We start from the raw sequence: 26,637 nt of genomic DNA, 5'->3' as shown, positions 1-26,637 counted from the left end.
CTTTAAATAGAGGTTACATTGGTTGTAAAAAGAAAAGCAGAGATTCTGCTAAAATACAAGCATATCTCATTACATAATTCTTGGCATGATTATCTGATTAATTAGGGGCATTATGCTGATTTCCTGAACTATTGCCGTCATCTGTATCATGAAAATTGTGCTGATTTGCTGAAATTGGATTGCTGCCACCTGTGTCCTTGATTGTTGCCGTTTTCCTTGCTGTGATTTGCACCTTCCATATCCTATGCCAACAAAGGCATCTATAACATGCACACTGTCTAATTCCCCATCCATTTTTCTATAGTAATCTAAATAAAATTAAAAAAAAAAAAAGAGAAAAAAATGGAAAATTTAATTGAATATGTGCATGCTTCTTTTATATACAATTTCAAGGACTGCCACTACATTCAAGGGGCAAATTGTCCAGCCATGAATTATCTAAAAGAGGGGCTGGAGATTCCAGTTCAGTAGGCCATTCAGAACTAACATCTATTTCATCATAGATAATAGGTTTACACTTCCCATTCCTACTTCGGCTTATGGATTCTAACCACAGGTTACAATGCACAAAAACCAAATCATTTAACTTATCCAGCTCCATTTTGTTGCGTTTCTTGGAATGAATGCTCTCAAAGGCGCTCCAGTTCCATCTGCACCAGTGGGAACTACAAGGTTGGCTATGTATTCTTATAGCAACTCTCTGCAAAGTGGGAATCTCATAGCCATATCCAGCCCACCAATCACCTAAAGATGAATATGATGGTATATTAGATGTCGTCACAATTCTTCGTCAAATACTTATAAACTTCAAAGCTATAGTTAAATGGGCTCCTAATTTCATCATAAAATATTGGACTCAAAATAGGACATTTCGATATTGGTAAAAACGTCAAAGTTGCCTCTAAACTATACAGCGAGAATTAAAAATGTCAAATTTCATTTTTCGGGCTAAATTTGCTCTTGAACTATCATTAAAAGACCAAATGAAGTGATGGTCTTTTTTGGTTTTTAAATGATAGTTTAGGGACAAATTTAAATAAACAAACGAAATTTGGTATTTTTCACTCCTGCTGTACGGCTTAGGGGCAAATTTGGTTTTTAGACTTTTGATATTAGTAAAACACTTCAAATCAATGTGAAGACCGAATGACAATTTTGAGAAGTAGCCAATCCTGACCTTCAGAGTAAGGATTCTGTATCCATTGATCAACTTTCTCCTAACATGCAAGACTATTCCAGCACAAAATGTGGAGCCAATCATATATGGAACCAAGTCCCAAAGGACAGGTCTAAAGATCTAAAGTAGATACAATTGACCAGTTTAACATGGTACTCTATTCTCTCATCCTTGAATGTTTCTTCTACCAAGGACCAAAATTACCCCATCAAAGCGGAAAAAGGAAACTCCCAATTGTTTTGGTACACAATGTACAGGTGAAATAGATTGATAGACTGCAATGCTGCTTCACAGCTGGCACATATAAGGAGAATATACACTCTAAGGCCAGCAAGCACCTTAGAAACCATGTTAAGACGACCATTCATGTATAATAATAACCACCACAACTCACGCGTACCTGGAGAATTCAGTGTCCTGCCCATGATTGCAAAATCAGTACCAAGAGCACCTTGAGCATTTATGAACACTGGATGCTCTTTGGTGATTTCTATTTTATCTTTATCTGAAGTAGCCATCTTGATCATAGCTTCTTGAAACCCATTCCTCATGTGTAAATCAATTTTAAAAGTTGGGTTGTAGAAAATTGACGGGTTAAGGAATGCTGCTGCAGCATGCAAAGATGAGTGGAGCTGTATATTCCATCTTTGATCGATTATATCCCAAATTGGCATATATTTTTCTTCAACGCCCTTATAATATGTCTTGATTGCAATTTTCCCCCTCTCCATTCCTTCATAAATATATCCCATAGCAGGCATGTCTCCATCAACCATCCTTAAAATTTTAATAAGTGGTTCAGAGACACTAACAGCTTCATGTGCAAACTTCCAAAAGCGATCTTGAAACAACAAAGATTTAATGACTTGAGCATCTGGACGTCTGCTATGGATGGATGATAACCACTCTGAATGAGAGAACATATGCTTTAAATTGTCCTCCTGGATAACAATGGACCTCAAGGAAAGATAATTACTTACATATCTAGTGATTCTAGGCCTGATCAGTTCCATTCCACCTGTGAACTTTCTCATCATATTTAAGGTCCATATGTTATTATATATGTAGCCAGTGATGGTTTTTGCCTCTTCCAAGACTGTTCTCACCCACTCCAGTTTACCAATATCCTCCAGCATCTTATTGATACAGTAAGAAGCACAAGGCGACCAAAACAAGGAGCTGTACTTGGCCATGAGAAGCCTCCCTGCATATATGTAACTGGCAGCATTATCCGTTATTACTTGTACAACATTTTCTGCACCAACTTCCAAGACAACTGACTCAAGCAACTCAAACAAGTAATTAGCATCATCTGCATGACCTGATATATCAACTGATTTCAGATATAGTGTCCCTTTGGGGCATGCAACTGAAATTACAATAACTGACTTGGTTCTTCCATCAGACCAGCTGTCACACAAGATTGTGCAACCTGTTTCTTTCCACTCATCTCTATATTTCTTGTACCAATCATGTACATCACCTTTCACTTTTTCCAATAGCGTGGATCTCAGCTTTTCATAACTTGGAGCTTTGTAACCCACCCCACACTCAGCTACAGCATCAAACATCTCTTGATAATACATAGATTTTGCAGCACTAAAAGCAATAGAGTTATGCAAGAAAAACAGAGCAATTTTTTTATCTGCATTATCCTGTTTTTGCTTTTCAGCATCGTCCACTATCATTGCTGGCTGTGCACTAGGCGAAGGGCGTGGAAATAACAAAGAGGGGCAGGTACTACCATGTTGGCCACTGGAGCCATGGTTAGGATGAAGGCCACCACTAGCAGAAGAGCTATTTTGTTGACCATTGGTGGCTCGGTCCACCTTCTGTTTCTTGGGAGTTTTTTGTTTCTTAGGAGTGCTTAGTATACTTTGAATATGATCCCGCACATCATCTGGAACTTCTCCACAGGGGACTATATCTTTGTTTTTTATTTGTGCCAAATGAAACTTCATGCGATAAACACCTCCACTGAATTCCCTATGACAATAGTTACATCTCACCTTCTGTCTTGTTGCATCCACGAGAACACAGTGTTCCCAGCATGCATCTCTTCCACGAACCATTATCTCCAAACCAATAGCAAATTCAACGAGATTTTTATTTCAACATTCCCTTCACAAAACTAATGGAAGAAGCATGTCAAATTCAAACAGATAAAAACCTAAATGTACTCAAAATGGCAAAGAAAATCTAGGGATAACGCGGGAAACAAAACATTAAAAAGATGAGCCTTGTAGAGACTAGAGTAGATGCAATTCTCAATAAGGTAAAAACAGATGAAGTTTATTTAAAACAACCTGGTTAGATTAAACCAATGCAAAAGAAAGCTAAGGTATTGATCATGAAATTGGTCAATAGCTTATGTTAACTCAACTCTTCCATAATTTCATAAGCAAAACTTCTAAATTAATTTTAAAGTTAATTCTTCTTAATTATAGAAGGTTCTCTAGTGTAACAGCAAAGTTACTCCATTTTGTGACCTGAAGGTTACAGGTTTGACCATGGAAACAACCTTTCTGCAAAGCAGGGTAAGGTTGTGTACATCAACCTTCCCCATAGACCATACATGCGGGATGCTTCATGCATTGTGTCAGAAATATTATTTTTCTCAATCCCATAGCAAAAAAATCAACATTTAAAATCCTATATGTTTCTAAAAATTTACATGCTTATTATCATTCAAATAACATTTCCTTCTTAAAATCCTACTTCTAACATCTACTTACTAGCTTTGGTTAATAATGACCAAGTAAGGGTTCACTCCACAAGTCATGTAAACTTAATAATTTTTAACTTTACTTGGATTGAAATAGCAGAAGGAATTCCACAACCAGTTTACCATTTGAAGTTAATATTTTCTAAATCATTCAACTCATTCATATTTTCAGATAAGATTTTATTTAAAAAAAAAAAGACAATGAGTTAATCTCAAACATTGCCACATCTCAACTAAGTGAAATCATATCTGAGGAAACTTTGAACATTCTCAATTATTCCAAGAAAACATAAGTGCCATAACTGGACTATAACTCTCAAGATTCTGCTGTTTAGTGCAAGAAGCAGAGAAACTGGGCTTTGCATTCAGAATTCAAATACCTCAACCAGGAAACGTAATTAACTCAAGGGTTGGTCAAAGGTGACCTGTCACAGGAAGCAGCCACAAAACAAAGGAAAAGATTCCATTCCTTCACGTAGGTGATACTTTAAAATAGGATTAGAGTGACAATTAATACAGCAGCTCAACAGCAATCTAAAATCTTAGGAGTCTATTTGACATTAGCGTGGGAGTTAAGAAAAACCACTTTTCAAATATGTTTGAGAGTATTAACAACGGATTCAAATTTAAATTCAAATTTGACATGTTCCAAAGAGCACCCTCTAAATAGCATGTAAACCGAAGCTTCTGCAATGAGCAGCATTTTAGATGCCCAACCACAATCGAAAAGGATTGCCGCATCTCGTTGGGGCACTCCATCTCTACATAAATAATTTCATCTTTCACAGTCAAGCCCAATTCAAGACTCAAACCCAACAAACACAGAACTAGGCACAAACCCAAAACTGAAGCTCATTCACCCGACACACAAGAAGGTATAGAAAGAAACTCTACCAAGCTTCAATCTCACATGCTAGCATGCGGTCGACCAAGCTCAACCTTAGAGGCAAATAAAATACAAAGGGAAACTTTGTGAAGCTACCCATTCCATTAGTAGTATTCCCATAATGAACTACAAATATCTATGATCATGCATTATTCTACCAAACATATAATTCGATCACACTAGAATGTATGTGACTGCTTACCAAATGGAACTAAACTCAAAGGACTCAAGAAAGCTGAAAAGGAGGTAAAAACAATCTGCAGGACGAAATTGTCGCTGAAATATCGCCGGCGCGTCAGCACCACGCGCTTCCACTGAAGGCGGCGTACGGTGTAGAAGTTCACACCACAGACCTTAAAATGCTCTGCTGGTCACTCCTATGCCAGACGCGCGCCCAAAAAGACGCCCAATCAACCGAATCGAAGGCTCAAAATTTCAGTCTCCAAAAATCAAACTCCTACTCCGGCGACTCAGACGCTGCACAGACGGTCTGATAGTGGTTCCGGAGCTTCAGGATTCTAGTGGGCGCTGGAAATAGCCGTAAAAGGGTTTAGAAGCTTCGTGTCCTCTTCTTTCTCTCTATACCCGCGATTTTCCGAGGGGAAATTTCCCTCGACGAAGCTTCCTCACTTGTAAGGACACCGAAAATCAAGATGCCGGTATTGGATTCCATGGCCGGCGCTGACCTCACCTCCTCTCTGTAACCCTTCTTCAATCTGTCAAGGCTCTCTCATTTCCGGATTATTGTTTTTTTTTTTTTTTTTTCTCTTTTCCTGCTCATTATTTGACCGGTCAAAGGAGATAATGCATCCATAATTCCACTGTTTTTTTTCTCAACTTATTTTTGTAAAAAAAAAAAAAGTTAATAGTACATAAAAACCTTTTCCATTTTTTGCATTTCATTCCAATAGTTCTAATTTTAACACAATTAATTAAAATTTTAAATTTTAAAGAAATTTTATTTAGATTAATAATATAATTAGGAAAAGTTTGGCTATTCTAAGTGGCACATCACTTATTTTTTTTATTATAAAAAATAGTCCCATTTTTTTATAAAAATTAATTAGATAAAATTTTAATTAAAATTAGTGAAGAATAAAACAGACCTAATAAAATTATTTAGTTTAGTTTAAAAAAATAAAATTAATGTTAAAAAATTGTACTAAATTAAAATTTATCATGCTTGATTTTTTTAATTTTAATTTCGAATCAATTACAATAATACTTTAAAATTCATTTTCGATTCAATAATTTTATTAAAACTTTTTTAATATAAAGGTGAAATAACTTAATTATAAATAAAAAACAAAAAAATTATAAAATAACATCGATGATGAGGGCTTTCAGATAACACTACTACAATTGAGGGTTTGACATTTTTTTGACAATTTTTAAGAAGAGGTCATGCTCGACTGATAACCATCGTCTTTCTAATATTGCTAAGTGACTATCATGGAGATTTGAAACTCCTCCAAAGTTTCTTATTTATGAAAGGAGTTTGCCCTTGCTATCACTCCTTTTGCTGAACATCTCCTTCTTTGATCGTCTCTTGAATAAAGCATGCATAGAAAAAATATATATATTTATACTCAAATTAATATAATAATAAAAAGAAAAAAAAAAGACTAACAGTCGGAAATCGTCAAATTAAATCAGATGAGTGATGATTTAGAGTTAGAATATTTTTATGTAAAACATAATAAAATAACATAACTTTAAAAATTAATTTGGTTTAATTATTTTGATTTTTAATTAAAAAAATCAAATCAAATGAAAAATTAAATCGAAAATTAGTCACTTTAATATTTAAAATGAATAAAAAATACTCACTTTAAATAATAGTTGAAAAATAAATCCAATTTAAATAATAAAAAATATATATAACAGCCCACTTAAAATAATTCACCTAAATTGAATTTTTAATCTGGATAGCTTTTTTTAAAAAAAATTATAAATATAATCAATAGTGTCAAAATTAAAACTAGTTAATTAAAATATAAAAGCTCGAAAAAGCTTGGATTTTATGTACAATAAGGCCAAAATTGTGGTGCCCACAATGCAAGGATGGCAGAATATATCATAATCTAGAAATTAATAAAAAAAATAGAGTAAATAATATTTTAAATTTTTATTATTTTATATTAATCTAAAATTTTTTAAAATACTTTAATTTTTTTTTGAAAAAAATATCCTTTACTTACTACTTTAATGGTTAAGAAAAGATCATTTTTATTTTTTTTTTAGATCTTAGCTTTAAAATTTTATATCTTATTTTATAATTTTGTTATTTTATTTTTTATATAAATTAAATGATAATTACTTTAACTAAAAGATATTTTCCTATAAAATTTTCAATTATGTATATTTTAAATATGAAATGAGAATATTAAATTTTATTACAATAATAAAAAAATATTAGTAATATATTATTTGAATTAAATATTAGAAGATGGTTAAATTTTAATTTTAAAAAATAAATAATTAATGAGAAATTACATTGAATTAAACAAAATTAAATTAAATAAAAATATAATTGTGAATTAATTATAATATAAAAAATAAAAATATAAAATATTTTTAAAAATTAAAAATTAAGAATGAACAAAATTATAGAATTGAGAAAATATATCTTTTTAAACACAAATTTAAAGATTTTTTTCTTTTTAAACGGTTAATTCAATATAAGTCCAGAGTTTAAACGGTTAATAGTGAATTTAGAAATTTCAAAGTTTGTGAATATATGTTGATATTTTTTACTTTTTTTAAGTAAATTTTAAAGGTACAAATATATATTTAGCTATTGTTATAAAAGGATTATGTGAATTTGCATAGTCTTAAATAAAGAACAAAAATTTGGTAGTTTTTCTTCCCACTAGATGGAATTCATAGGAAAATTCACTTGGCTTTTCCCATGATTTTCAGAGGGCCGCATCGTTGCTTCAACATTGAAGATGAGCATTTTAGCTTTCAAAACTAACAGAAACAATACTGTTATCTCCACAAACAGCACTAAATTGATAACTCTTTTGCGATGAACCCTAAAAGGATAGCCACATAGAACTTGTATATAATGGTTGAGGTTATGGTGTGCAGGGAGGTTTAGTTAGAAAAATAACATGATAATTTTCATCATGCAGACACTTCTTTAGGGGAAATATGCCCCTCATATGTTGCTACTGGATTATTGGGAGAGAATGGATGAAAGTAAATCATAGTCAACCTCAACCAACCTTCTTGTATAACCTGAATTCAAGTGAGAAATATTTTCATTTGATTTTGAAATATTTACAATTCTTTTCCTAGGTTTATTTTGCAGCTACAACAAAGAAAATACTAAATCATTTTATCACAGTGAGAGAAACATATGGATATTGACAAATTATGTGAATGAATCTATTTCATATGAGAGAAAAACAAACGTATGAACTCACTGGAGACTTCAAGGAACAATTAGAAGCAAAGCCGTGGCAGTTTAACAATTCAGATGTCATCTGTGACAAGAATTCAGATCAGCTCTCCAATACTTCTCCAGCATAGTACTGTTTGTAGACCATTTTCTTGTAGTCTGCACCAAATGAACAGAGTCTTTTAATTCATAAAAACAAGCCAAGGACGAATATTTCTTTTCAAATAAAAGTCATTGTACATCATATCCTTCACAGAAAAACAATGTAATCATGTCAAAGAAGATTGATGTGCTATCAAATGCCTTGTGGAACATTTATCTATTCTTTTTTCAATTTTTTTCTTTTTAATAAACAGAAGAAACGTCATTAAGGAAGGAGAAGAAAAAAGATCCAAAGGTGTGAAAAGGCTTCCTCTTAAGAAAGAACAACAAAAGAAAATAAAGGAAGAGCTCTCCAGTGTTCTGTCCATCTGACCTTCCTTATTATTCCACAATCTTGCAGCATAGCTGTTGAGGGGACTGTCTGGATTAGGTTCTGCAGGAGAACTAAATGCTCAGATAAAAACACAGACAGAAACTAAGGTCAAACATATAGGAATTAGGAAAGAGACCTCCCAATAGACTCTGAATGGACAAAAGAATGGTTCTGCAATCATATGCTGAAGACCACTTCTCCTGAGGAAAAACACATTCACTTCTTAGTATCATAAGAAGTCAAGTACCAAAATAGAAATTCTACGCAGCCAACAAAATATAGATATTCCAGCAGAACCATTGGCAACCTTTTGCTAGGTTTATTGGCTTAAAATACGCTACCTTTCACCAAGTGTTAAACAGTTATAAAGAAAAAAGTGTGGCCAACTGAAAAAAACTTAACTCCATATAAACTTTTTCATTTTATACTGTAAACTTTGGACTAACTTTGATTGCAAAGTTAAATTTAAGATCTACCTCTTTCAATGCAGTGGAAGTGATCTATTTCACTCCAACACAAGACAACTTAACAGTTCTTTCGTTTTATCCTATGTGCACAAAGCTTCGGGAAACAGAGTAAAAGACTACTGGCAAGTTGATTGATACCTGGAGTATGTCTAAGCATATGTTGCCATACTGATCAACATTTGGATGAAAGCAAATTGTCTCAAATTTGACTTGTGGTGGTTTAAAGGGATAGTCCAGAGGAAAACGCAAAGAAAGCTTATATGACAAACCCTCATACACAGTTCCTTTTCCACCCTCAATTGTGCCAATCCATGTGAAAATGCATTCACCTTCAGGGAATGCCGACACACCAAGATCCCCTCCGCTCATCTGCGCAAACCAGACAGTTTAATATTCATGAAAGCATCTACTCTTGCAGGCTAAATCTTGGGAGGTGGACAGAAAACATTCACACTAACATGGCTCACCAGAAGAGCTTAAAAATCTCCCCGCAAGTACACATTGCATAGAAAATTGTGTGCAAAAAATCTCCTCAAGACATTTGATGCACCAAAAATATTATATAAACCATGCAAGTAATGCAGCTTAATAAGAAACTCAAATTGGATAAGCCCATGCCATCAATGTAACATGGCAATAAATTAATAGTCTCAAGTTCCAGAATTTATATATAACCGCTATAAAGACACTTCACAATGCCATTTCCTGTACAACAGACAGATGTGTCCAAAATTCCATATTATAATAATATAAGGAGGTTTCTACAAAAGAGAAGCATGACATTGTAAAAGAAAATACAAGTCCGCAAAAAATTAGAACAAAAAATAAGCTATGTTTTTAAACACTATAGGAAATATAATCAATTAGTTCATAAAAAAATCACACTTTTAGGAGCAAGCCAATGTATGAAAGCCAAAACATTTGTGCTTCCAGCTAAAGAGTGTGTCTAAATCAAGAATGCGCTTATAGCATTTCTTGCTTCTTCATATTAATTGAATAAAAAAAATATACACTGTTGATCCCACTAGACCAGGCAAATCAAGAATTCACACTAGCAACTCATTACTACTATATGAAAGAAAATCATTACTACAATGAATATGAAAAAGATTCTGGCGTACCATGAGAGACATCAATTCCTTCTGTAACCTGAAAATTAAAGCAGAAAACATGAAAATCATATCATTATCAAACAGCATATCGCTACCAAATCAGGATTCTCCTATGCTTTTACTATTATTGTATTTACCTTATCCTTTAATCAACTTTATAGGCAAACAAACACGTTTGTTCAAGAAGGGAAAAAAAAAATTAAAGCATAACAGAAAAGAAAAGAAAGGCAACAAGTTTCACCAGTCCACTAGAACTAAGCAAGAAAATTTGAAGAAAACCAACCTTTGACAAACGGAGGAAGTATCGACGGCGTTAGGAGGAGCAGCTGGCTGCTTCGATGGAGTCGCAGGTGCATGGCGCTGATGCTGAGGCGAGTTATCGACTATGGGATTTGGCCTCATCTCCATGATTATAACTGACAAAAATCAACGCCTAATAGCGAACGATCAATCAATCGATCAATGAATTTTGGTGGTGTTGATCTTTCCACTGCACGAGGATAGAATCAGGAACTTAAATTCTGGAGCGAAAATTTTGTCCTTTTTTATATCAAGTGACGGCGCTATTAGTCGCGGTGGTCACTGCAGTGGTTGCGTTGATGATGCCTCGGTGCAGAAGGAAAAATGATGAGAGATAGCACAGAGAGCCACGAGAAATGCTTTGTTCGAGGAGAAGCCTTGCAGTTGCATCTGTTCCTCCCGATTTCTTCTTCTTAATAGTATTAAGGATAATTGTAAAAATAAAATAAAATAAAGGATAATCGATATACTTTCAATGATAAAGAAAAACGCTCATTTAATCCTTAAATAAATATTAAAAGTTCAATTAAATCCTTAAATAATTTTTAAGTCGAATTAAATTTCTAAATTTATTAAATAAAATAATTTAGTGCTTATGTAATAAAAATTTAACATGTAAAAAGTGACTCACATCTATTAAAGTTAGAAACATTAAATCAATTAATCAAACCCTAAATAAAACAAAAGTCTCCAAATTGATTTTCTGAAAAACTTATGCTATCATCTCCTGTTGCGATTATAATCAACATATTTATCATTAGCAAATTGGACCTGCAAAGAGACGGTAGGAGTGCGTAATTAAAGGCATTGACTAATAGTTGTCATCAAGTGGACATGCTATCAGATAAATGCATAAACAATAATAATAGTTAAAATAATTTTTGCATATGTGATGTTATCTTGAGTTGCATATATAATACTCTTTTAACAAAATAATAATTGTAGCTGTGACTTTTCTTGTCATAAAAAAAATAATGGAGTTAAAAGGGAATTTGTTAAGTTCGTTTGTGGCGTACTGATAGCATATGGTTCTATTAATATCAGTTTTGTGAGTATTTATTTTTAGTACGACAATGAAATACTTTTAATAGATTACAATAATATAATGGTTTCATTTTAATATTGCAGGTACATATTAGAGTTATGTGGTTGTTGTGTATTAGTAATGGCATGAAATTCATACTTAATTATGGATGTTGCTTTGTTTTGTAATATGTAGATCTAAAAATGGATACATATGTGGACCTAGTGTTTCACCGTAGCAGAAAATTTATTAGTGAAAATAGAAAACTTTTGTAAGGGAGGGAATGTATATATTAAAGAACATTTTGATCCAGATTATTTATCATTCTTGGAAATTGAAGATATTTATAAGTATTAATTGAAATATCCAAGTGTAGGTAAAATGTGGATATATGAACCATTTAAGTCTTTAGCCAATGGTTTATTTATGTTAAGTGATGATAGTGCACTTGGAGTAGTTACACTTTATCTTGGTCAAAATTAAGAAAATTCATTTCTACTATGAACATCATGTTGATAAACCAAGTATTATCTATGAATTGCCCTTTATGCCAAGTATTGTTAGCAATGTAGACATTGGACAATTATTTGATAATATTGACAGACAAGGTGATAATGTAGGGGGAGATCAATGGGATATAGGATTAGATAAACCTTTTACTCTTGATGCTTTTTGTGGAACACAATGTAGTGGGGTTAACTTGGAGAAAGAATTTTACAATATTTTTTGTGAAACATAAGATGTTGGGGCTAGTGAAAGTGTAGAGAGGGAAGAGAGAAATATAGGGGATGGTGTCAATCTTAAAGTAGACATAAATAGGGAGAATGTTGGGGTAAATATATATGGGGTAGACTTAGATGGTGATTTTTTAAATGAGAACAATGAAGCTAATAAGGGAGAAGAAATTAGAAAGGGAAAGTAACTAATATCTGCAAAAAGGGGTGAAGATGTTAGTGATAAGGGAGATGTGATTGATAAGAACGAGAAGATACATAACAGTGATAGTGATATATCAATGGGTGAAGAAATAAATGTTAATGATGTGTTTGATGAAAGAAGTGACACTAATGGCAATCAAAACAACTAAAGTGATTATATTTCTTCCGATGTTCTTGCAGATTTTGAATCAAATGATAAAGACTCAGATTTTGAATCAAATGATAAAGACTAAGGTATGATAGTGATGTAGATTAACCTTGGTTTAACCTGTAAATTGAGTTTTCTAATGCTATTGAATCCATGAATGCCATATCAAAATATTCTATGGCAAAGGGTGTAAACATTAAGTATTTTAAAAATGAACCTCATAAAATCAAAGCAGTATGCTAGGACAAGTATTCATTTTTTATTTTTGCTACCATAAGTAACAAAAATGACCCTCTAGTTGTTAGGAATTTTAATAACATCCACAAATGTTATAGGTTATTAAAAAATTTGAGGGTGAGTGCCAAGTTTCTAGCAAATCATTTCAAGAATAGGGTTTATCAAAAGACTAACACAAAGGTGAGGGACCTTATACAGTATGCAAAAAAAAAAAAAAAGAATTAAGGGTTCATGTTTCTTATTTCAAGTGTAAAAATTATTATTGAGGGAGATGAATGGAAGTTATAAGGAAGAATATTCATATATAGAGGCATATGTAGCTAAGATTGAAAGATTCAATCTAGAATCTATTTGCAACGATGAGTTAAATAAAGATGGCTTACTTCAAGGAAAGAGCATATTTGAAAGAATGTTTATTTATTTCAATACATGTAAGTAAGGGTGGCTAAATGGTTGCAGGCCTATAATTGAATTGGATGGCAACTTTTTAAAGGGATTATGCAAAAGATAGGTCTTATGTGCAGTGGGAGAGGATGGAAATAACCACCTTTACCCAATAGCTTGACCAATGTTTATCAGAAGATAAATACAATTGGAGAGGGTTCTTGCTTTCCTTATCAATAATACTTGATTTAGGAGATAGATCCACAATGACACTTGCAAGTGACATGAAAAATGTTAGTAAAAATTGTATTTTTTTAATTTATAATGTTTAATATTATATTTTTTAGCTTTTTTCTGATATATCTAATTTTCATTTTATTTGATATAAGGGGTTAATTCCTATTATTTAAGAAGTTTTGCTCCAAGCTGAGCATAGATTTTGTGCAAGGCACATCTATGCAAATCAGTGTAAGAGGTGAAGAGCTCAAGAAAAGGTTTTTTGCCTATGCATAGAGTTTTTATAAGGAAGAATTTAAGGACAATCCTAAAAAGCTTGCTGCACATGGAAAAGAATGAGTTGAAGATTTATTACACTATCCACCTCAAAGTTGGATTAGAGCTTATTGCAGTAGTAGATGCAAGTCAGACATGGTGGATAATAATATTTTAGAAACTTTCAATTCATAGACAAAGAAAGCAAGAGATAAACCAATCATATCTGTAATACCCGGCTAGACTCCGGTATCGGAATTCCTACCGTCCGGTGGAATCTCGAATGTCGGAAACCTCTAGAAGGGGTAAGATCATGTTTTTATGAAATGTTTTAATGTTTTTGATGATTTTAAGTAAAAAAGAAAATGAGTTTTTGAATAAAAACAACCTTGGAGGAAAGCTCAGGTTCGGCAGCCGAAACTCCAGGTTCGGCAGCCGAAACTCCATGTTCGGCCGCCGAACATGCATGCGTTGCGGGTGTGCTTTAGGACCCCAAAAGCATAAGTCAGGGAAGTCCAGGTTCGGCCGCCGAACCTCAAGTTCGGCCGCCGAACATGGCATGCATGCGGAGGCACATTCGGCCCCCGAACGTGGCCTGGACAGCCACTATAAAAGGGTCCCTTAGCCGAAAACGGGCAAGCTTTTCCCCATTTTCGGCCAAGGTGAGCTCTCCGCCGCCCCTCACCGATCTTTGATGTTTTTCCTCTAGATCTTTCAAGTTTTTCACTTGTTTTAACTTTGTTTTGAAGATTTGAGCTTTTGAGCAAAGTTTTGGAGCTTTGAGGTTCAAGAACTCAAATCCCTCCCAACCCCAAGTTTGGTCGCCTCTACTCTCGATCTTCAAGAGGTAAGAATCGATCTCTAGCTTACATTATGTTTTAAGTAAGTTTTATGAAGTTCATGGGGGTAGAATGCATGTTTAGGTTAAAGTTATGTTTATGGGTATAAATGTATGTTCATGAACAATGTGGCTTGCAAATGCTTGTGTATGTGTGTTGTAGTTGGGGTTTAAGGTAGTTTGAGACCCCTAGGAGCTTGTATGCATGTTTTGGTTGAGCTAAATGCATGATGGTTGGAGTTTGGAGGCATTTGTGCATGTTTGAACCAAGTTTCTGCCCTTTGGGAGAAACCAGGTTCGGCAGCCGAAGGGACTTTCGGCCGCCGAACCCTCTTGTGGAGGCAGCCTTCGGCTGCCGAAGCTTGCCCCCGAAAGGAGACTTTCATCTCTGTCTGGGAGTTTCGGCCGCCGAAAGTGCCGCCGAACATGCATGAGTTTCGCCTCTGTCTGAGAGTTTCGGCCGCCGAAGGTGCCGCCGAACCTGCCTGACTTTCGGCTCTGGAGGGACTTTCGGCCGCCGAACCTGCCGCCGAAAGTGCCCTGTCCAGCCTTCCTTTGCATGTTCTTGCATGGATGTTTTGAGATATTTTAGGGGGTTTTTGGGGGATGTTTTTAGAGTTATGTTCTAGTTGTTTGGTCCCTCATTTGAGTCCACCTGCGTAGGTTCGGACCCGAGGAACCGAGGACTCCAGCAGTGAGTCAGCTGCTTCAGTCAGTGTCAGAGCTAGCCAGAGGTGAGTGGAATAACTCTTATGCTTTAAATAAATAAACCAGTTTTGAGCATGTTCATGCATCACGGATGCCATGTGATATTTTAGGTTGTTTGCATTAGAAATCACAAATATGTTGCATTGCATAATATGTTGTTGATGTGGATGAATATTGAATGATCCATTAGCCCTCATATGTTATGACATGATGATATGATATGGAAGTCCAGGTGTGGCCTGCACTATGCCCCTGGCACTATGTAAGAGAAAGACCGGATGTGGCCTGCACTACGCCCCCGGCATCATGGATTATGTATGTTATGTTATGTTATGTATAAGAGAAAGACCAAGTGTGGCCTGCACTACGCCCCTGGCATGATTGGATTATGTAGAGGGCTAAATGGTGACAAGTTCATCCTTGATATGATTAGTTTTGATATGATGCATTTCATGTTATCATATGTTTTAAATGCTTTACTATTCTGCTCACTGGGCTCTAGTAGCTCACCCCTCTCCCAAATTCCCCAGGTTTGCAGGTACGGGTTAGACAGAGAAGTCAAGAAGAGTAATGAAGTCTTATGTATGTAATAGTTAGAAAGTGGACATGACAGATTGTATAATGATGTATATATATGTAATGTAATGATATTGAGGTTAGAAGTGTGCTTGACCATAGTTTAATGTAATCCCTTTGAAACATGATCTTAATGTTATTGATGTCCATGTTTAGCCAACTCAACTCTTGTTATGCCACCCATTGGGGGCTTTGATGAGATCCCACAGAGGGGTCAAGTTTATGATTATGTATATGTTCAGTGCATGCACAGGTTGAGTTTGGTGATTGATAGAATGTATGAAAGAAAAGTTTTAAATTTTTATGTATAATTGTTGATCATGTGTGGGATTAAACAGGTTTACAGGTTGCATGTCAGGCTTGCTACGGGTCCCGGCGGCCTTAAGCCGATCTGGATCCTAGCGCTGGTAGCGGTCCGATTTTCGGGTCGTTACAGAATGGTATCAGAGCCCTAGGTTCATATGGTCGGACCTAGAGTGTCGGGCTCATAGATGTTATAGAAGGTCAAGCACAGTAGGAAAGATCATGTCCACTAGGATAGGATGTGGAGTCCTGTCTTACATGATGATGTGAAATGCTATGATATGAATGATATGCTATGATGTGTGATGCGGGTTCATGTGTGCCCACATGAACCATACGATGCTAATGTTTATGTGATGTGTATTGTTTTTCAGAAAACAGGATGAGAGGAACTCGTCGATCAGCAAGATTGACTGGAGTACCACCTGAGGATGAGGGCACGAGCGCCCGTCCTCTAGCATTGCCTAGGGCAATGTCTAGTAGGTCTAGCAGAGAAAGAGCAGTAAGAGACCCTAGAAGGCCTTTGGATCTGGGTAGAAGCAGATCAGTCAGAGGAACAGTTCAGGGAGGAGCGTCAGAGGACATGGGGGATGATATGGATGTAGAGCAGAGGAGGGATGGCAGTCTGGGAGTCAGTATGTCAGAAGAAGGAATGGGAGAATCCCAAGGAGGCACTCAGGCCTCGGGATTTGTTCAGCCACCTTACTACCCACCCTTCTCACAAAACCCTGGGTATTCGATGGGAGGCACATCGGACTACCACAGCTTTAGCCCTTATCCCACACAGATGCCATACCCACCATATCCACAGTACCCAATATATCCACCTCCACCTTACTATCCAAACCCAGCAAACCCTACCCCAGGGGATGCTGCACCTCCTCCCCCAGCAGAACCAGCAGCCCCAGTTACCCAACCTCCTAGACCTAGCTCAGCTAGTGGGAGCAAGGTCAAGATGACCGACTACATGAAGTTGGGTGCTCCCCAGTATGAAAAAGGGGATGACCCGTTTGTGTATCTGGAGAGGGTTAAGGTGATCACAGATGAGATTGGGGCTGATGATAGTAGAGCCATTCAGATGGTTGGGTTCACACTTAAGTGCAAGAAGGCACGAGAGTGGTTCAAGAATTATGTGAACCCGAAAGTGGATAGCATGTCTTGGGAAGAGTTTGCAAACGAGTTTGCAGGATGGGCTTTCCCAGATAGTTCAAGGGAGCTGAAGATGATAGAGTTTGAGCAGTTGAGGCAGACTGATGAGATGGGTGTAGAGGAGTTCACAGACAGATTTTTGGAGCTGTTGCCTTTTGCAGGGCAAAGCCTTGACTCAGACCAGAAAAGGTCAAGGAGGTATATCATGAAACTCCACTCCAGATATTCCTCCTTGATCCAGTCAGCAGATAGGGAGAGCTTCCATGCCATAGTGGATATGGCCCGGAAAATGGAGGCCAGTGCCATCGTTCAAGGGTCAGTTAAACAGTCAGTGGCACAGCCTTCTGGTTCTAAGACCCCAGGCTCTTCTTTAATGAGTGCAGCAACCTCAGGTAGCAAGAAGTGGGACAGAGGTCCCAGGAAGTCTAAGAAGAACAAGTTTTGGAACAAGGTAATGCAGTTTGTGCAAGGTGTGGTAAGCCACACAGAGGAGTATGTCGGTTTGGGACGACGGCCTGTTACAGATGTGGTCAGGAGGGGCATATGTCTCGAGAATGTCCAAGAGTAGCCCCGATGGCACAGTCCCAGCAGACAGCTACAGGTAGTGTAGCGCAGCCAGCAGCTCCAGCCATGACTCAGGCCAGTGGCAGAGGCAGAGGGAGAGGGGCAGCCTCTTCTTCAGCGGGTTTCAGAGGTGAAGGTCCATCAGCTCCAGCACGGATCTTCACAATGACTCAGCAGGAGGTAGATGCATCTAACACCATGGTGGCAGGTAACTTAGTCATTGGTTGTTCAGATGTGTATGCCTTGATGGACCCTGGTGCATCTCATTCTTTTATTGCTCCGAGAGCCGTCCAGAGGTTAGGGTTGATGATCTCTGAGTTAGACTGTCCTCTCTGGGTCAGTGGACCCAAGTGTGATCCATCAGTGGCAGAGTCAGTCTGCCAGTGTAGTCCTGTGTTTGTTGAGGGAAGATGCTTGTCCGCCGACCTTGTGGTTCTAGACTTGATAGATTTTGACGTCATTCTAGGGATGGACTGGTTATCTACCCATGGTGCTACCTTGGACTGCAGGGACAAGGTAGTCAGGTTCAGAGGTCAGGATGGGTCAGAGGTTGTCTTCAGAGGAGACAGGAGGGGTACACCTAGAGGTCTGATATCAGCTCTTCAGGCTCGTAGGTTGCTTAGGAGGGGATGTCAGGGGTATTTGGCTCATGTGAGAGAGCTTAGCAGTCAGGTTAGAGAGCCCGCCTCGGTGCCAGTGGTTAGAGAGTTTCTAGACGTCTTCCCAGACGAGTTGCCAGGTTTACCACCTGCTAGGGAGATAGAGTTCGAGATAGAATTGATGCCTGGAACCCGACCGATCTCTATCCCTCCCTACAGGATGGCTCCAGCCGAGTTGAAGGAATTGAAAGAACAGTTGCAAGAGCTGGTAGACAAGGGTTTCATCCGACCGAGTACCTCACCCTGGGGTGCTCCAGTTTTGTTTGTCAGAAAGAAGGATGGATCCCTTAGACTTTGTATCGACTACAGACAGTTGAACAAAGTCACTACCAAGAACAAGTACCCTTTGCCAAGGATCGACGATCTATTCGACCAGCTAGCAGGAGCGGGTTGTTTCTCCAAAATAGATATGAGATCTGGGTACCATCAGCTGAGGATCAGAGATGAGGATGTGCCAAAGACGGCTTTCAGGACCAGATATGGGCATTTTGAGTTCCTTGTAATGCCGTTCGGGTTAACTAACGCCCCTGCAGCATTCATGGATCTCATGAACAGAGTGTTTAGCCAGTACCTGGATCACTTTGTTATCGTCTTCATAGATGATATCTTGGTGTATTCCAGGAATGCAGAGGAGCATGCCCATCATCTGCGGTTAGTTTTGCAGACCTTGAGGGAACATGGCTTGTATGCCAAGTTCTCTAAGTGAGTTCTGGCTGAGGAGCATTTCGTTCTTGGGGCATGTAGTGTCAGAGAATGGGATAGAGGTGGACCCCAAGAAGACAGAAACTGTGGCTAACTGGCCTAGACCCACTTCAGTGACGGAGATCAGGAGTTTCTTGGGTTTGGCAAGTTACTACAGGAGGTTCGTTCAGGACTTCTCGAAAATAGCAGCTCCTCTGACCAGACTAACCAGGAAGAATCAGAAGTTTCTGTGGACCGACCAGTGCGAAGAGAGTTTTGAAGAGCTTAAGAAGAGGTTGACTTCAGCACCAGTTTTAGCTCTGCCATCTAGTGATGAGGACTTTACAGTCTTTTGTGATGCGTCCCGTGTGGGACTGGGTTGTGTGCTGATGCAGAATGAGAGGGTGATTGCTTATGCTTCTAGGCAGCTAAAGAAGCATGAGTTGAATTACCCCACACATGACCTTGAAATGGCAGCAGTAATCTTTGCACTCAAGATGTGGAGGCACTACCTCTATGGGGTAAAATGTGAGATCTTCACAGATCATAAAAGCCTGCAGTACATCCTGAGTCAAAGAGATTTGAACTTGAGACAGAGGAGATGGGTGGAGCTGCTGAGTGACTATGATTGCAAGATTCAGTACCATCCGGGTAAGGCGAATGTCGTGGCAGACGCCCTAAGCCGGAAGTCACTAGGCAGTCTATCCCACATCACGGCAGAGAGGAGACCAGTGGTGAAGGAGTTTTACAAGCTCATTGATGAAGGTCTACAGTTAGAGTTGTCTGGTACCGGTGCTTTAGTGGCCCAGATGAGAGTGACACCTGTGTTTCTGGAGCAAGTGGCTCAGAAACAGCATGAGGACCCAGAGTTAGTGAAGATTGCCAGGACTGTTCAGTCAGGCAAGGACAGTGAGTTCAGATTTGACAGTAAGGGGATCCTCCGCTATGGGAGTCAATTGTGTGTACCAGATGACATAGGGCTAAAAGGAGACATTATGAGGGAGGCTCATAATGCAAGATACAACGTTCACCCCGGAGCCACCAAGATGTATCAAGATTTGAAGAAAGTTTATTGGTGGCCAGCGATGAAGAAAGAAGTGGCACAGTTTGTGTCAGCCTGCGAAGTGTGTCAGAGGGTGAAGCTGGAACATCAGAAGCCGGCTGGAATGCTTAACCCGCTACCTATTCCAGAGTGGAAATGGGAGAATATAGCTATGGACTTCATAGTGGGGTTACCGGCAGCGTCCAACAGATTGGACTCCATATGGGTGATTGTGGACAGACTCACCAAATCTGCTCACTTCATCCCTGTCAGGAGTGGCTACTCTGTGGACAAGTTGGCGCAGGTATATGTGGATGAGATCGTCAAGCTGCATGGGGTTCCGGTTTCGATAGTGTCGGATAGAGGGCCCCAGTTCACCTCCAGGTTTTGGCGGAGTCTGCAGAATGCCATGGGTACTAGATTGGATTTCAGTACTGCCTTCCACCCTCAGACGGACGGACAGTCCGAAAGGACCATCCAGACTATCGAGGATATGCTTAGAATGTGTGTGCTGGACTTTGGCGGTTCTTGGAGGCAGCATCTACCTTTGGTGGAGTTTGCCTACAAGAACAGCCATCATGCTAGCATCGGGATGGCTCCATATGAAGCTTTATATGGGAGGAAGTGCAGGTCACCTGTTTGCTGGGAGGAAGTTGGAGAAAAGGCCTTGGCAGGGCCTGAGCTTGTAGAGATCAGCAGCAGGGTGGTACCCATAATTAGAGAGAGAATCAAGACTGCTACAAGCAGACATAAGAGTTATGCAGACATCCGCAGAAGACAGGTAGAGTTTCAGGAGGGGGATCTGGTATTGCTCAAGGTGTCTCCAATGAAAGGAGTGGTTCGCTTTGGAAAGAAAGGTAAACTAGCCCCACAATACATCGGACCCTTCGAAATCTTGCAGAAGATTGGGAATGTGTCGTACAAGCTAGATTTGCCTGCTTCAATGGCAAGAATCCATCCAGTTTTCCATGTTTCAATGTTGAGGAAATTTGTGTCAGATCCGGGCAAGGTTCTTAGTGAGCCTGATGTGGAGATCCAAGAGGATCTCACCTATGTTGAGCAGCCAGTGCAGATCATAGACACCCAGATCAGAAAGCTAAGAAACAAGGAAATCCCGATGGTGAAAGTCCTATGGAACCACCACAATATGGAAGAGTGCACTTGGGAGACACGGGAGTCCATGCTCCAGCAATACCCTTATCTTTTCTAAGGTTAGTTTCCTATATGTTTCATGTGTTTTATGTGTATGATATGTTGTATGCCATGCTATGTGCTAGTTGAGGAACATTCGGGGACGAATGTTCTTAAGGGGGGAGAATGTAATACCCGGCTAGACTCCGGTATCGGAATTCCTACCGTCCGGTGGAATCTCGAATGTCGAAAACCTCTAGAAGGGGTAAGATCATGTTTTTATGAAATGTTTTAATGTTTTTGATGATTTTAAGTAAAAAAGGAAATGAGTTTTTGAATAAAAACAACCTTGGAGGAAAGCTCAGGTTCGGCCGCCGAACATGCATGCGTTGCGGGTGTGCTTTAGGCCCCCGAAAGCATAAGTGAGGGAAGTCCAGGTTCGGCCGCCGAACCTCAAGTTCGGCTGCCGAACATGGCATGCATGCGGAGGCACATTCGACCCCCGAACGTGGCCTGGACAGCCACTATAAAAGGGTCCCTTAGCCGAAAACGGGCGAGCTTTTCCCCATTTTCGGCCAAGGTGAGCTCTCCGCCGCCCCTCACCGATCTTTGATGTTTTTCCTCTAGATCTTTCAAGTTTTTCACTTGTTTTAACTTTGTTTTGAAGATTTGAGCTTTTGAGCAAAGTTTTGGAGCTTTGAGGTTCAAGAACTCAAATCCCTCCCAACCCCAAGTTTGGTCGCCTCTACTCTCGATCTTCAAGAGGTAAGAGTCGATCTCTAGCTTACATTATGTTTTAAGTAAGTTTTATGAAGTTCATGGGGGTAGAATGCATGTTTAGGTTAAAGTTATGTTTATGGGTATAAATGTATGTTCATGAACAATGTGGCTTGCAAATGCTTGTGTATGTGTGTTGTAGTTGGGGTTTAAGGTAGTTTGAGACCCCTAGGAGCTTGTATGCATGTTTTGGTTGAGCTAAATGCATGATGGTTGGAGTTTGGAGGCATTTGTGCATGTTTGAACCAAGTTTCTGCCCTTTGGGAGAAACAAGGTTCGGCAGCCGAAGGGACTTTCGGCCGCCGAACCCTCTTGTGGAGGCAGCCTTCAGCTACCGAAGCTTGCCCCCGAAAGGAGACTTTCGTCTCTGTCTGGGAGTTTCGGCCGCCGAAAGTGCCGCCGAACATGCATGAGTTTCGCCTCTGTCTGGGAGTTTCGGCCGCCGAAGGTGCCGCCGAACCTGCCTGACTTTCGGCTCTAGAGGGACTTTCGGCCGCCGAACCTGCTGCTGAAAGTGCCCTGTCCAGCCTTCCTTTGCATGTTCTTGCATGGATGTTTTGAGATGTTTTAGGGGGTTTTTGGGGGATGTTTTTAGAGTTATGTTCTAGTTGTTTGGTCCCTCATTTGAGTCTACCTGTGTAGGTTCGGACCCGAGGAACCGAGGACCCCAGCAGTGAGTCAGCTGCTTCAGTCAGTGTCAGAGCTAGCCAGAGGTGAGTGGAATAACTCTTATGCTTTAAATAAATAAACCAGTTTTGAGCATGTTCATGCATCACGGATGCTATGTGATATTTTAGGTTGTTTGCATTAGAAATCACGAATATGTTGCATTGCATAATATGTTGTTGATGTGGATGAATATTGAATGATCCATTAGCCCTCATATGTTATGACATGATGATATGATATGGAAGTCCAGGTGTGGCCTGCACTACGCTCCTGGCACTATGTAAGAGAAAGACCGGATGTGGCCTGCACTACGCCCCCGGCATCATGGATTATGTATGTTATGTTATGTTATGTATAAGAGAAAGACCAGGTGTGGCCTGCACTACGCTCCTGGCATGATTGGATTATGTAGAGGGCTAAATGGTGACAAGTTCATCCTTGATATGATTAGTTGTGATATGATGCATTTCATGTTATCATATGTTTTAAATGCTTTACTATTCTGCTCACTAGGCTCTAGTAGCTCACCCCTCTCCCAAATTCCCCAGGTTTGCAGGTACGGGTTAGACAGAGAAGTCAAGAAGAGTAATGAAGTCTTATGTATGTAATAGTTATAAAGTGGACATGACAGATTGTATAATGATGTATAGATATGTAATGTAATGATATTGAGGTTAGAAGTGTGCTTGACCATAGTTTAATGTAATCCCTTTGAAACATGATCTTAATGTTATTGATGTCCATGTTTAGCCAACTCAACTCTTATTATGCCACCCATTGGGGGCTTTGATGAGATCCCACAGAGGGGTCAAGTTTATGATTATGTATATGTTCAGTGCATGCACAGGTTGAGTTTGGTGATTGATAGAATGTATGAAAGAAAAGTTTTAAATTTTTATGTATAATTGTTGATCATGTGTGGGATTAAACAGGTTTACAGGTTGCATGTCAGGCTTGCTACGGGTCCCGGCGGCCTTAAGCCGATCTGGATCCTAGCGCCGGTAGCGGTCCGATTTTCGGGTCGTTACAATATCAATGCTGGAGCAAATCAGAGTGCAAGTTATGAGTAGAATTGTTGAGAATAAGAAATGTGTCAACAAATGGATAAATGAGTGGTGTCCAGACTGTATTAAGAAGTTTCAAGCTAATATAGAGATATGTTCTCAGTGTGTAGTTACTTTTAATGGTGATGATGGATTTGAGATAACTTACAAAGGAGATAGGCACACTATTTTTTAGATAGTAAAGTGTGCACTTGCAGAGCATGAGATTTGACAAGGATTCCATGCCCTCATGCAATATGTGCTCTGTATTATGAGAAGAATGATCCAATCCAGTATATTGCTCATTGGTTCATAAAGACACTTATCTGAACAGCTACAAACTGGCAATACAACCTGTTAGGGGCAAGCAATTTGGAGAATCGATGAATATGAAGCAGTTGAACCACCTACATATAACAGACATCTAGGAAGGCTCAAAAGAAAATAACTAAGAGCAAAGATGAGCCAAAGAAATTAAAGAAACAAGGAAAACTTACCAAGAAGAGGACCAAGATGAGGTGCAGTATTTGCAAAGTATTAAAAATTATAGAAGTACTTGTCCAACTAAACCAGTAGGAGAGTAACAAAATATAGAAACTTATCACTTGATCATGGTGGTAATACTGAGCCAGCTCAAAGGATAAGCAAACTCCAACCAAGGAGAAGGGTTGCAATATATTTCTTACATCTCATATATCTTTCAGTATATTTTTTACATATATATCTATTAATTATATGTCTTTTTCCTTTACTATTGTGACATATTTAAGGTACATTGTGAACAATAAGGTGCTTCTGGTTCTCAAACAATAAAGAATTCCAACACTAAAGACAACCAGGTAAGATATTATATTAATGTAAATTTTATACTTGTAATACAATTGTTCATTTTCCATCAACTAATTATGTTAATGTAAATTGACAAAGAAGGAAAAAATTGCAAAGAATATTGGGGCAAAGTGCTTTAGGAGAACAATAGGACCTGCTGGTGGTATGGGATGCTATGTCGATGAAAACACTGGTGAAATTATAAATAAGGTATGATTTACATAGTTACTCATTTGAGCTCATTGGGTTTATATAGTTTATTGATTGTAGGAGAATTTCTTTGGATGAATCTATAGAAATCACAGAAAAGTTCCAAAACATTACATGAACTTCTATTGCCAGCATAATATAGTCACAAGGTCAAATGATGCTCCAACCAAGTTCATAAACAAATTCAATAAGAATAATATTGGTAAAAAAACCCCACAAATTTGGGGTTTAAACTATCTGGGCTTAAGTGGAAGGGAATACTGATCAAACATAATTTAGCCACATTTTTATCATAATTATTATTGTTTATTTACACATTTTTTAGTTTAATTTATGGTTTTTATCTTGTTTTTACAGAAAAGGAAGAAATTGGAAAATTGGAGAAAAAGTGCAGAAAATTGACAGAAAAGTGATTGGGTCAGTGATTTGCCCAAATCACTGCCCAGATCAAGCTGAAGCAGAAACCTGGAGGCAACAGGCAGAAGTGATATGGACAAGTGATTTGCCCAAAACACTCAAATCACCGGGCAAATCACTTTGACAGCAGAAACTGACAGCAGAGCGGGAAATTGGGCAGAAAACAGAAATCTGAATTTTCAGAAGTCCAAATCCAACCTAATCACTGCCAACATAAAACCAAGAGCCACGAAAGAGTTTCTCATCCAAGGAATTCCAATTACAATTAAATTCAACATCAAAAGAGGAGTCAAACACCAAATCTAAAAGGGATCTCAAAACCCTAGAAGGATGGAATTCTTCAGCTATAAAAAAAAGCAACCTCCAAAACCAGCGGGGGGCATCTTCTGATCATCTCTCAGCTTCAGAAACTCTCCAGAAACGCAGCAATCTCTTCTTTCTTTTTTTTCTTTTGTGATTTTGTCCACCATGAGTGGCTAAACACTTTCCTTTCTAGTTGAAGTTGGAAAATTCAGATTTGTGATGAATTGGGAGATTTAAATCTCCATTGTTAAACTTCTATTTATTTTCAATATTTATGCAATTTGATCTTTCTATAATTGTTGCTTTGCTTTTAGAATCAATTTAGGCCTATTGCTTTTAATTGCTTGAGTAACAATTGTTTGAATAATTTAAGTCCGTAATTGCTTATATTATTTGAACACAAATTTAATCAAGTTGCATGATCTAAACTTGACCACGCGGTTGGCAAGGTTAGAATTAGGTTTCTCTAAGTCTTAATGCAGTTAACAGTTGTTCGATGCCAAAGGTCCCAAGGACATTCATTGGCAACTTGTTAACTGGTGTTTGATTAGCGAACGTTTCCTAATCAAACTAGAACTAAGGAGGAATTTGGATTGTGAGAAGCGTCTTCCACATCCTAAACTAATTTATTGAGATAAATAGGAGTATTAAAGAATCAATTATCAATTCTAAACAATCTTAAATAGATCCATACTTCAACTAGAAGCTTTTCTCTTATTGATTTACTCATCTTTAAATTATTGCTTTCTTTTGTTATTTAGTGTTAATCCATCAACTCAAAACCCCCCTCTTTTAATTACTTGTTATTTACTTGACCTAGTCATTATTAGGAAAATCATTGGTGTCAATTCCCTGTGGTTCGACCCTATTGCCACTATCTACAAGTTTATTGTTGATTGTTTAATAGGTTTATTTTTGACGGCTTCGACAACCGCTTATCAAAAATTGGCGCCGTTGCCGGGGAATTG

The 26,637-nt window shown here is 38.2% G+C and overlaps 2 protein-coding genes across 5 annotated transcripts; both read right to left on the bottom strand.

The window, feature by feature from the left end:
* Positions 1–335: 335 nt before the first annotated feature.
* On the bottom strand, positions 336–5,579 carry LOC110624994. Of its 2 annotated transcripts, none has more exons than XM_021770469.2 (3): positions 4,991–5,576; positions 1,578–3,308; positions 336–744 (listed from the first exon to the last, which is right to left on the bottom strand). In XM_021770469.2, the coding sequence occupies exons 2-3, from the start codon at positions 3,247–3,249 to the stop codon at positions 389–391; spliced, it is 2,028 nt and encodes a 675-aa protein (XP_021626161.1). In that variant the 5' UTR covers positions 3,250–3,308; positions 4,991–5,576; the 3' UTR covers positions 336–388. The 2 variants fall into 2 exon arrangements, 1 of the variants encoding a protein (XP_021626161.1); XR_002489496.2 differs by having other exon boundaries at positions 471–744; positions 1,178–3,308; positions 4,991–5,579.
* A 545-nt stretch (positions 5,580–6,124) lies between these two features.
* LOC110624130 (probable ubiquitin-conjugating enzyme E2 C) lies at positions 6,125–10,974 on the bottom strand. 3 transcript variants are annotated; one of them, XR_002489393.2, is made up of 7 exons: positions 10,532–10,974; positions 10,258–10,285; positions 9,275–9,505; positions 8,806–8,869; positions 8,670–8,729; positions 8,220–8,353; positions 6,125–6,336 (listed from the first exon to the last, which is right to left on the bottom strand). XR_002489393.2 is itself a non-coding variant. In XM_021769235.2 (6 exons), exons 1-6 carry the CDS (start codon positions 10,654–10,656, stop codon positions 8,298–8,300), a joined length of 564 nt encoding a protein of 187 aa, XP_021624927.1. In that variant the 5' UTR covers positions 10,657–10,974; the 3' UTR covers positions 8,043–8,297. The 3 variants fall into 3 exon arrangements, 1 of the variants encoding a protein (XP_021624927.1); XR_002489392.2 differs by lacking the exon at positions 6,125–6,336 and adding an exon at positions 7,524–8,031; XM_021769235.2 differs by lacking the exon at positions 6,125–6,336 and having other exon boundaries at positions 8,043–8,353.
* Positions 10,975–26,637: the final 15,663 nt, after the last annotated feature.

The sequence above is a fragment of the Manihot esculenta genome, chromosome 10, assembly GCF_001659605.2.
Source record: "Manihot esculenta cultivar AM560-2 chromosome 10, M.esculenta_v8, whole genome shotgun sequence".
Classification (NCBI taxonomy): domain Eukaryota; kingdom Viridiplantae; phylum Streptophyta; class Magnoliopsida; order Malpighiales; family Euphorbiaceae; genus Manihot; species Manihot esculenta.
The sequence above is the reverse complement of the archived record's forward strand: the minus strand, read 5'-3'. Positions and strand labels throughout refer to the sequence as shown.